At 52.4% G+C, this 12,134-nt stretch overlaps 1 protein-coding gene across 1 annotated transcript in view; it reads right to left on the bottom strand.

Moving 5' to 3' along the window:
• C11H21orf58 (chromosome 11 C21orf58 homolog) overlaps window positions 1-12,134 on the bottom strand; it is a 101,953-nt gene that overhangs the window by 18,431 nt on the left and 71,388 nt on the right. The window contains exons 2-4 of the mRNA XM_043504753.1: window positions 11,334-11,391; window positions 8,768-8,841; window positions 7,822-7,965 (exon numbers count right to left, since the gene is read on the bottom strand). Coding sequence (XP_043360688.1) covers window positions 7,822-7,965; window positions 8,768-8,841; window positions 11,334-11,391 — 276 coding nt within the window. The remainder of the gene's footprint in view (window positions 1-7,821; window positions 7,966-8,767; window positions 8,842-11,333; window positions 11,392-12,134) is intronic.

Here is a 12,134-nt window from a genome sequence, read left to right as displayed (position 1 = left end):
AGACACCAGTTCTGTGGGGAATCTAGACACCAAACTGCTGCCCCAGTTTAAGGGGGATGGGTGGGTACTGATGCCTACCTCACAGCCTTTGAGAAGGCTTGCGATCTGCACCAGATTGACCCCATGGACAGGCTCCACTGTCTAACCTCCCTACTGGGTCCCATGGCCATAGAGGCGTTCAGCCAACTGGTTGGTATTGAGATGGGGGACTATGACCTGTTCAAACAGGCTTTGCTGCTGAAGTTTGAACTGACTCCCGAGCTGTACTGGAAATGATTCCGGGGTGTACGCAAGACCTCAGGCGTCACTACAAGGAGGTCTCCAACCTGCTGGGGGAATATCTCCATAAGTGAGGAAAAGGCGCAGGGGCCACTACTGCAGAGGAGGTGTGTAACCTGGTGGGGTTGGAGCAGCAGTATGACCTCTGCCCTCCAGACATTAAGATGTAGTTAGTGGACCGGAAGCCTAAAGATTTGTGCAGTGCGGGTACTCTGGTGGTTTGTTTTGTTTGTTTGTTTGGTTTTTGTAACAGCAGATCGGGGCAGGAGGGAGACCCACATCAGAGACTCAGAAGGGGAGTCACCCAGAGACCTCTCAAAGGTGGGACTCCAGGAAGCCCAACTCCAGGGTGCCCATGCATGCTGGGTGTGAGCCAAATCCCCTCATGGGATCTGAAATGTAATTACTGTGGCCAAAAGGACACAAGATCGTGCAATGCCTGAAGATGAAGGAAACGGTGGCCAAGCAGAGCCCGCGGAGTGCCAACTGGGTGGAAGCCCACCCTGAGGGGGCACCGCCAGTCCAGGGGGGGGACCTAGCCCACCTGTGCCAGGGGGAGGGTTCCAGAGCGCCCGTATTGAATCTGCCGGGTGAGCGTGGGACAGGCCCCAGGAGACAATCACTACATCATCCCCATTATGGTGCGGGCATCCAGAGGTTCTGAGACATGGACGCAGAGGTGACACTTGCCAGGCTGAAGGTGGTGGACCCAGACCAGCTAGTGCCCAATGCATACATGACCCTGAGAGAAGTGTTTGGGGGCCCCCCGTCAAGGTGCCTGTAGCAAGGATACACCTGAAATGGGGGACTAAGGAGGAACGCAAAGAGGTTGGGGTGCACGATCACCTTCCTACCAAAGTGCTAATGGGTAATGACTTGGAGGATTGGCTGGATGACACTCAGAGTGCCCTGGTCTTTATCCCAAGGCAGAGCCAGCAAGGGACGTGGGACCTCACAAAGTGGGGGAGCGAAGCACCAAGGGTGGGCTTGACAGGGCTGGGCCGGAGCCTCTGTCCCAAAGTGGGGAAGCTGAGGCACAGCCAACCAGGCTGTATCCTCAAACACAGCAGCTGAATTCCAGACAGAGCTGCAGAAGGATCCCTCCTTAGAGAAGCTGAGGGCCCTTGCTGGCCACAGCAGTGCCAGACCCCTGGCGGAGGACAGCCGGGAGAGATTCTGGTGGGAGAAAGAATTCCTGTACTAGGAATGGGATGGTTTGGGGGAAACTTAACCTTGGAGTCAGGAGGTAGCTGGTGGTCCCCCAGAGGTACCGCCGCAGGTTGTACTTGACCCACGATATTCCCCTTTTGGGGCATCAGGGCATCCGGCATACCTGTGGGTGTGCCAAAGGCTGCTGCAGAACTTTTACTGGCCTGGGGTCTTTGACGCAGTCTAACAGTATTGCAGGTCCTGTGACTCCTGCTAGAGGGTGGGGAAGATCTGGGACAAGCATAAAGCAGCTCTAAGACCTTTGCCCATCATAGAGGAGCCTTTCCAAAAGATGGCTATGGATATCACAGAGCTCCTCAGCAAGGCAACCCAGTCACGGAAGAAATACATTCTGGTAGTGGTGGATTTCGCTACTCACTACCCCAAGGCGGTGGCTTTGTCCTCTATCACAGCAGAGACCATGGCTGATGCACTGCTGACCATTTTCAGCAGAGTGGGGATCCCTAAGGAGGTCCTTACAGATCAGGGGTCCAACTTCATGTCAACCCTGCTCCAGTGCTTGTGGGAGAAGTGTAGAGTCTGATGCACCTGGACTTTGGTGTATCACCCTCAGTCCAACAGGCTGGGGGAGAGGTTCAATGGGACCTTAAAGATGATACTGAGAACCTTTATGGACCAGCACGCACAGGACTGGGACAAGCATTTACCCCACCTGCTGTTGGCATACAGGGAAGTGCCCCAGGTATGCACAGGGTTTTCCCCGTTTGAGTTGCTGTATGGGAGGAGAGCGAGGGGACCCCTGGACTTAATGAGGGATGAGTGGGAGGGGAAGGCCTCTCCCGATGGAGAATCAGTGGTGGAGAATGTACTGAACCTTCCGGGAAAAGCTCGCTGAGCTCATGGGCTTGGCCAGAGGAAACCTAGCCAGGGCACAAAGGAAGCAGAAGGTCTGGTACGACCACTCAGCGCGGGCCCACTCCTATGCCACCGGCGACTAGGTGATGCTTCTGATCCCCATGAGGAAGAACAAGCTGAAAGCTGCCTGGGACAGCCCCTTCAAGGTCATCAGACAGGTAAATGAGGTGAACTATGCAGTGGAACTGTCCAGCCAGGCTCACAGCCACCGGGTGTATCATATCAACATGATGAAGCCATACTGGGACAGGGAGAAGTTGGTGCTGGCTGTGTGTGGGCAGTGGGAGGAGAAGGGAGAGGATCCCCTGGTGGGTCTCCTCCCTGAGGCTGGGGCTGATCCCTCGCTGGAATCAGTTCCCCTCTCAGCCCATCTCACCCCTGCCTAGCAGGTTGAGATCAGAGTGGTGCTGCCTTCATACTGGCAGCTGCTCTCCAACCGGCCTGGGTCACTAACCTGGCTGTTCACCGGGTGGAGACAGGAGCCAACCCTCCCATCAGGTGTTCCCCATTCAGGATCACTGGGAAAGCAGCCCAGGACCTGGAGAGAGAGGTCGGAGACATGCTGGCTTTAGGGGTGATCCAGCTGCCCTCCAGCCCTTGGGCCTCTCCCGTGTTGGTCCCCAAGAAGGACGGGTCAATCCGGCCTAGGACTGAAGAGATCCCAGATAAGTTGTGGGGGCTGCCCAGTACCTCACTACTATGGATCTCACCAAAAGCTCCTGGCAAGTGCCTTTGGACCCAGAGGCCAGGGAGAAGTCTGCTTTCACCACCCCAGTAGGGCTCTTTGAGTTCCTGATCCTGCCTTTTGGCCTCAAGGGGGCACCTGCCACCTTCCAGCACCTGGTGAATCAGTTTCTGAAGAGGATGGAGGACTTTGCTCTATCGTATATTGATGATATCTGTGTCTTTAACCAAACGTGGGAGGACCATGTGTCCCAGGTGAAGAGGGGGCTGGGTCACATCCAGGATGCAGGACTGACTATAAAAGCTGGAAAGTGCAAGGTGGGGATGGCAGAGGTGTCATACCTGGGCCACAAGGTGGGGAGCAGCCACCTGAAGCTGGCCAAAGTGGAGGCAATCAAAGACTGGCCCGCTCCCCAAACTAAGAAGCAGGTCCAAGCTTTCATTGAGATGGTGTGATACTACCGGAGGTTTGTGCCACACTTTAGCTCCCTGGCAGCTCCCCTCACGGAGCTTTATAGGAAGGGCAAGCCAGACAGGATGGTCTGGACCAAGCAGTCCAACAGGACTCTCTGTGCGCTGAAGGGGGCATTCATCCAAAGCCCGGTGTAGGTAAATCTGGATTTTAATAAACCCTTCCTGGTGTTCACCGACACCTCAGACACCGGGCTGGGCGCGGTGCTAATGCAAATTTATACTAAGGGGGAGAGACATCCCATTGTATACTTGAGCGAGAAGCTGCTGCCCTGGGAGCCGCACTATGTGGCCATAAAGAAGGAATGCCTGGCTCTGGTGTAGATCCTTAAAAAGCTGCAACCGTATCTATTTGGGCAGCCCTTCGCTGTGTACACTGACCATTCGCCCCTAACGTGGCTACACCAAATGAAAGGGGCTAATGCCAAGCTCCTGAAGTGGAGTCTGCTCCGGCAGGATTATGACATGGAGGTGGCCCATGTGAGGGGGAGTGCCAATGTTATAGCTGATGCTTTATCTCGGGGCAGGAGTCCTGAACTCCCCCGGGTCACTGGCTAAGTGACACCTCTCAGTTCAGGCTCGAAGCAGGGAGAGATGTGATGAAGTGAGGGATTTTCTTGTTTGTTTTTTTTTCCCATGGTTTGCATGCAGAGGGGGTAGAACTCAGTTTCCCTGAGCGTTATTGGTTTAATGAGGTGATGGGAGAGGGAGTTTGTGGTTACAGAGGCTCGGCGACAGAACCTGGGACCCCGGCCAATGACCAGGAGAATGGAAACTCCAGCGCCTGGTGACCAGGAGGCCCAGCTTGGACGTCACAGCGGGATCTGGCCAGTGGGCGGACAATGGGCTTGGAGAGAGGACCCCGGTGACCTGACCAGCCAGTGGGGAGCAAAGGACGGATGGGAGGAGAGGAAGCCCAGACAACCCTGTTTACCTGGACAGAAGACAAAGGACGGAGGCGGGGCTTGGAGGCAGGTGATATCGGATGCCCAGCTGGGAAGCAGGGGGTCTCAGGACTGGGAAGAGGGGCAGGCAGAGCCCACCTGGCTGCAGGAGAGACTTAGATGGACTGTGCTGAGGGAGGCCAGGCCTGAGGGCCCTGAGAGTTCCTATGCTGGGTTCAGACGCTCAATAAACCCCCCTGTTTTACGCTGGCTGAGAGTTGCTCCGATCTAGAGATCAGGAGTTGCATTATTTCCTCTGCGGCCCTGGGGGTCCAGAGCAAGTGGACTCCCTGAGGGGGCCCATGGCGAGAGACAGACATGCTAAAGGCTCAGAGAGGTGCAGTTGCAGGAGGCGGAGGGGCTTAACCCCCAGGAGAGAGTGGACTCCTGAGAAGGGCTGTCACACTGAAGGGGGTTCCCCACAGGGACCGTATGGGGCCAAGCGTGGGCACGACCTGTGGGTCTGTGACAGGCACCCAGGCTCTTGCAGCACAGACATACCCCAGTAGGTACATTACAGCTGTGTCCGTCCAGTCTCCTGATATGCCACCAAGAGGGTCGGGTGTGTTCTTTGCCAAAAGCTAAGAACATGATCATCATGATGTTGATGTTTGGAGAGATGATTGTATAGGAAATATTTGAGAGATGTAGAATATTATGTTCCAAAGCTGTTGGAGATTAAGGGTGTCACCTGAGTGGGGGTTGGATCTCTGCTAACTCAATCAAAAGTGATCACCAGATGCAGGCCTGAGCATTTACAAAGAACCCCAAAATAGGGGACCCTCAGACCTGAGCTGAAGGTAATGAAACTCCCTGATTATGAAAAGACACAGTCTGGGGCTGTATAAGAGAAGAGGAAAGTACACAAGATATTATCTGTTATGGAGGATATATTCTCCCAGCGCAAGTGTCTCATGAAAAGTGGATCCCAGGTCCCGGGACTGGACAAGTGCTGTAAGTATTGACCATAGGGTGAGAAATACCTTATTGGCCAGGAAAGTTTCTTGGTAATAAGTATAGGTTATAGATTGTTTTATATCTTTCTTTTACCTGTAACCTTATGCTTCCAAAGCGTTTTACTAGCTTTTATGTGACTTTTTAACTCTAGCTTTGTTAAATAAATTCCTGTTTTGTTTCACTATCAACATGTCTGAGTGCCTTGTGCTAAGGAGAGTGTTGAACTGAGTTGAAGCCAGTAAACTAGGGTGCTCTGCTTGCACAGAGGCAGTGGACTGGTGCACACTGCAGGTTCCAGAATACAAGGCACTGGGCATTGGACTGTAACAAGGTGGGGTGTGCTCATTGCTGGTGTGCAGAAGGGAAGAGCGAGGCTCGCGGAGCATGGGCAACACTTGTGCTGCTGGCAGAGTTGGGAGGATTTCCCTCAGTGGGCCCAGACTAGACTCTCTTGTGCTGTAAGCAGGTGGTAATGATCCCCCCCCTGGACACCTTGGGGGAACCCCCGAAAGCATCACAACTCCCCTAAAATGGATGGGGGAGAGAGAGGTGCCTCCAACTGTCATTCACAAAAGCCACCTACGCTGATGAAGCCCTACACCAGACTATCCCATAGCCCAGTGATACTCAGGCTGAGGCCCACGAGCCGCAAGTGGCTCTTTCATGTGTGATTTGATCATTACCCAATTACCATGTTATTAACTAATTGTAGAATAGTTGGTCCGTCACTTTGCTGTGAGAACGTTTGTGTGTGGGGGGGGCAAATAGAACAATGAACTTGCACTACTGTGGCTCTTTCCAGTAATGCTGATCATCTATTCAGCTCCTGAACCCCCAAGGCCTGAGTCTCGCTGCCCTCACCCAATGGTTAGCGCACTCAGCTGAGCGGTGGTAGATCTCTCTTCAAATCTTTTTTCCCCCGTCAATCAACGGGGAGCTTGAAGTGGGGGGGTCTCCCACATCACCGGTGAGTGTTCTGGCCTACTGGGCCTCCTTTTCTCTCTCCCAACCTCCGAGCCATCTTGTAGGAATTGGCCTGAGGGGCCCAGTCGAGTAGGTGGTTGCTAGAAATGCCTACCAGATGGGGCCCTACACATGACTTAGGCAGCAAAAGCCTATCTGCCCTAGGTTTTTGAATGGCTCTGGCGCTTAGGTTCTGGTGTCCCTGAAGGAAGCGGATGTGAACACATTCCAAGGATAAAACACAGGTGCTCAGGGAACTTTTTACTGCAAAAACGTAGGTGCTGAGCGAGTTTAGGTGCTCCAGGGTTCTGTGGAAATTTTGTGAATTGCATTGGTGCCTCAAACTGGTACTGAAGTGCCTAAATAACAGACTAAAACACCTAAGTACTTCTGTGAATCTAGGCCTGAGAAACCACTTGCTCAGCCAGGATTTTGATAGCTGCCTTGCTGTGAGAAGTTGGGTACTGTACTTATTTCTTATAACTAAGTGTGGTAGGGCTTGTAGAGAGCCAGTCGGAGCCAGGGAGGGCCATATAAGAAGGGCTGCTCAGCGGAGCAGAGTCAGTCCCTCACTGGAGTGCAAGGGAGAAGGACTGGCTGCTTAGAGGAGTTCTTCAAAGCGGAGTTGGGATCAGAGGAGTAATAGGGAGCTCCAGGCTGAGGTCCCTGATACAAAGGGCTGGGAAGGTACTAGGGCTATGGGGAAGTGGCCCGTGGAAATAGGCAGTGAGAGTTGGAGGAGCGGCAGCACATGGCTGCTGGCTATAGGGTCCCTGGGTTGGGGCCTGGAGTAGTAGGCAGGCCAGGCCTAGCCTGCATCCCTCATCCCCCTCACTTGCCCAGAGGGGGTGGCCAATATTTGGACCGCAGTTTACTCCTTGAGGTGAGGGGCTAGACCAAAGGCTACAGTAGGCCATGGTGGCAAGTGGCTGGACTAGAGACAGCTGGTTCCCCCCAGAAATGAGGGAGAAAGTGGAGTGGGGCTCAGCCCAGATGAGGATGCTGTGGTCCAGGGAATGATGTGGCTCTTAGAGGCGGAGCAGAAGTGATGGCGGTGAGACACCACTAGAGGAAGGTGCACCGACAACCAAGAGCTAATTCCCAGCATGGCTAGCAGGAGGTGGTGAGTCCTGCCCCCTGACACTAATGTTAAGATTTTTGTCATGGTTATTTCAGTAAAAGTCATGGACAGGTCACAGGCTTCTGTGAATTTTTTGTTTGTTGCCCCTAACCTGTGTGACTTCTATTAAAAATAATGGTGGGGCTGGCTGCTGGGGGGAGACTGGCAGCTCTGGGGCTCCTGCTGCTCTGGGCACAGGGCTAAACCTGAGGCAGAAAATGTCTTGGAAAGTCACAGAATCCATGACAAAATTTTACCCTTACTTATAGCGGGTACTGTTGGGGGTATGCACTGGTACTGACATGGGGAAGATCTTACTGTCTGCTGGATGATCCTTGGTGTTACTGGTGCAGGAGCCAGAGGGGAAGTCAGGTAAACAGGTACTGGCTCTGGCCGGTAGTTCTTTCTGTGGCCTCCTGCCAACATATAGGGCTGTGAAAATTCTTCCGAAAGGTGCTGCTCCTGAAAGATCAGTGACACAGGGTGGGGGGGGGGGAACAACTCTGTGCAGTAAAGGCAGGAAACATGAATATGTTCACAGGGCTCCACTTGGCCCTGATGTAACTCTCTAGCAACTCCACACCAGGGATAAATTTGACCCACAGTGGCTCCACAGCCACTCTGAAGATTGGGGAGGTGGGGGATTCCTTTCCCTCTGCTCCATGGAGAGACCCAGCTCATGGCCTAGTGCCTGAGCCTTTTACTAGAGATGGGGATCTGCCCCAGCAATGCTCACTTTTCAAGGTGAAGTCATAGGACATGACTGCCTAACTGGAAACATCCCAAAGCCTGGTCAGCCTCTGTACTGGCACAGCTATGGGGGGTACTGAGTGCCCTGTGGGGCAAATGCTACTTTCTCCTCCCTTCCCCCACAGCTTTTCTTGGGTTACTCAGTTCCCTGGCTGCCTACAAGCCCCATAATACTCGCATGGCCCCACTAGCAGCTGCCCATACAAGTAGGTCCCAAAGACCCTTAGGGGGTGATTTGTTTGTCTGGAGCATGCCCTGGGGCACAAGGGTTGGACCTGCTCCTGCAGCATTTCCCCCAGTATCCCAGGAATAAAAAAAGCACTCATGGATTTTTGCTTCCCTTTTACATTCTTCTCGAAGTTCAATCATGCAGTTCCTGAGCCTCCCAATACCAGCATAATCTGGTAACTGCTATTGCAATTGACATTATCCATGAGCAATGCACACTCCAGGATACTGTTTAACTACTGAAAGCCCCTGCAACGGTCACCTCATAGTACAGGGAAGATCTTACCCTAAGCTTCTGCAGGAGGTCTTTCCTTCGTCTCAGTGCATTCTGCAGTGCATCCTCCTGTCCATCGTTACTCCCTGAAAGAGGAATCTGATAGGCTCTGTTGTCTCCTTAAAGGATAATTAAGAGAAAGGGCTGTTCTAGCCAGGACCGGCTCTAGGCACTAGCAAAGCTTGGAGCGGCACAATTCCAGGGGCAGCATTCCGGCCACCCTTTTTTGTTTTTGTTTTGTTTTGTTTTTTTGCTTGGGCAGTTGCACTCTCGGAGCTTGGGGCGGCAAATTGTTTGCTTGGGGCGGCAAAAAACCTAGAGCCGGCCCTGGTTCTAGCAGTTATATAGTGGGTTAACTCTAGAAAATGTGATACTCTATTGTTATGATTACTTTCCAGGCAAAAAAAATTATTTTCTGGTCACTTTCTTGACAATCCTGTCACAAGAATGAACAAGGATTTTATTTTACCGAGTACAGCTTCAGCCGCAATCACTGTGCAAAGATAATATCACCTCTCACTGGCAGATGGTTTCAGTAAGAAAAGCACAGACTGATGGGATGTTTCACTTATACACTGAATTCCAATAGACAGGAGGTCCCCTTGGCCCTTACATCACCCCAATACATTTGTATCATTTGTGTATGTTATCTGACAGTCTTTGCACAAGTTTCACAGCAAACTGGGGAATATGGATGTTGGTTTCCAATTGCACCTGCTTGGCCAGCGCTGCTTACTCCCTGGATTTAATAATCTGGCATCCTCTCTCTCCCATGTGATTCACATTCTACAAACTGTGATCTGTGTTCTTCTCTCTGCAGCTTTGCTGGTGCAAAACAGGCCAACACTGATTTAGCAGATGCCTGAAGGATTATTCCTGTTTAGGGGAATCCTTGGGCAGGGCAGAGCTATCATAGTGGCTCCTTTACACACGCCCCTGTCATGACTGCTGGGAGTATGGCCTCTGTTACACTAAGCGCTGCGCAGAAATAGCTGAGGATCTGACCCTGTCTGCTCTTTTAGAAAAATACAACTGAAACGGGGTGGGAGGAGAAATTCCAGCAATCAAAAGGCTGCATAGTGCACTGTGCCCTTCCTCATCACCCACGGGAGCAATTGGTATTTCATTCCAGCACTGGTTTCAAGATAGATCACTGCTGAGTGGAGAATACTTTCCTCCCATTAAGGGCTGTGTCTTCACCCTGCCCCAGCTTCTGCTGGCCTGTGGAGCTGAAGGCGGAGCGGCTGTCTTAGTGTAAGTGGGAGAATAGGCCCGCTATTGTGGGGAACTTTCCTGGCTTATATGCTACCCCGGTGAAATGGGCTAGCGAAAGGATCTGAGTCCTCACTCCCACTTCCTTTACCCAGAGGCCCGCCTGACCTCAAGGACTCCCCTTTCACTCTCCTGTGGGGCAGAGTCCTCGTAACGCCAACAAGGCTGAGCTCAGGATACCTGGGGGGCTTGACCCCCAACCTTGTCACGGTCAGTTAGGATAGAGGACAGGGTGTCCCCGCTCCAGAGTGCTCTCTCTGCACTGAGCGCTTCCCTGGCCCACTGATCATCACATGCAGTTCAAAGCAAATTCAATTTATTTAAACAGCAACCAATTTTTTAAAAAAGGAAAACATGGGAAAGGCTAACGGAAAACCTATCACTCTGCTCTGTGGCACAGGGACCCCACAGCCTGCCAGCTCTGGAATGTCAGGGCAGTTCACAGTCTGTTTCTCACCTGTCCCAGGCCTCCTGCCCAGGCCCTGACTGTGCCGCAGGGATGCTGCGGGTCGGACACTTGCTCTGGCAGTGGCCACACGCCCTCAGGCTCTAGGTGGCGGGACCCTTCTTCCCAGTATCAGCTCTTCCTGTCTGGGTTACAATCCCCTTCCAAGTCTGGCCTGCAGGGTCTATTGGCTGGGGGCGTCTCCCTGTGCTGAGCCCACTGCCCAGGATCCCCCCTCGCTCTCTCCAGCTGTTCCCTGCACCTGGCTCTGGACTGCTCCTGCCCCAGCTCTTGCTCCACTCTCCTCAGCACTGATGCTGCTGCTCTGCCTCCAGCTCCCTGGGCTGCTTCTCAGGCTCTAGTTGCAGCAGCTCTCCTCCCAGCTCTCTAGGTTGCTTCTCTAGCTTTTGTTATTGCAGTTCTGCTCCCCAGCTCAGATCGGGCTCCTGCTTTCTCCTTAGCTTGGCCCCACTCTGTGACCCAGGCAGTTCCAGCTCAAACAGAGGATGGGACACCCCTCCCTGGCCTCCTGACTCCCTCATTAGCCTGCCCACCCTGTCAATCAGGCTGACCTAGAGCATTGGCCTCTCCCCATTGCCCAAGATGCCTAGACTGAGGGAAGGAAGCACCAGGAGTTTGAGGCCACTTTTTTGTCCCACTGTTAATATTCCTATCACCATAACAAACATAGGGTGCTTTCTGACTGCCTCACTGGGTGTGCTGGCTGAGAGCAAAGATGTCTCTCCTAGATTTGAAGGCTGGAAGAGACCAGTCATGCATGCATAGCCCAGGTCCAAGAACATCACTCAATGGTTGCTGCATGAAACTATGATCTGAACTAGAGCAAATCTTTTATCTTACTTGTTGTGGAGAGGGGCGACTCAATATTCTCCAGGGTCTCGCGTTCATTTTCTAGTTTCTGTGGATAAAACCATTGTGAGAACAGATTAAAAGTCAGGGACTGAGGCTCACAAGAACATCCAGTCCTGCATAACTAACAAACACTTTTGGGACACAAGGAAATAAAATGGAGTTGGAGAGAAGGGACATCTCTCACTTCCTGCTAGTCACACTTAGGCCTGGTCTACACTATGAGTTCATGTTAAATCTGAATTAACCCTGCACCTGTCCACACAACTAAGCCATTTTTTCAACATAAAAGGCTCTTAAAACTGATTTCTGTACTCCTCCCCAACGAGGGGATTAGCGCTGAAATTGACATCCCCATTTCAAATTAGGGTTAGTGTGGATGCAATTCGAAGGTATTAGCCTCTGGGAGCTATCCCACAGTGCACCATTGCGACCACACTGGACAGCACTCTGAACTCGGATGCACTGGCCAGGTGTACAGGAAAAGCCCCGGGAACTTTTGAATCTCATTTCCTGTTTGGCCAGGCGAGCTCATCAGCACAGGTGACCATGCAGTCCCAGAATTGAAAAAGAGCTCCAGCATGGACCGAATGGGAAGTACTGGATCTGATCACTGTATGGGGAAAGGAATCCGTGCTATCAGAACTACATTCCAAAAGACGAAATGCCAAAACATTTAAGAAAATCTCAGAGGCCATGAGGGACAGAGTTTACATCAGGGATGCAACACAGTGCCACGTGAAACTTAAGGAGCTCAGACACGCGTACCAGAAAACCAAAGAATCAGACGGA

This window comes from Dermochelys coriacea, chromosome 11 (assembly GCF_009764565.3).
Source record: "Dermochelys coriacea isolate rDerCor1 chromosome 11, rDerCor1.pri.v4, whole genome shotgun sequence".
In the NCBI taxonomy this organism is placed as follows: Eukaryota; Metazoa; Chordata; order Testudines; family Dermochelyidae; genus Dermochelys; species Dermochelys coriacea.
This window is presented reverse-complemented; position numbering and strand designations above follow the sequence as displayed.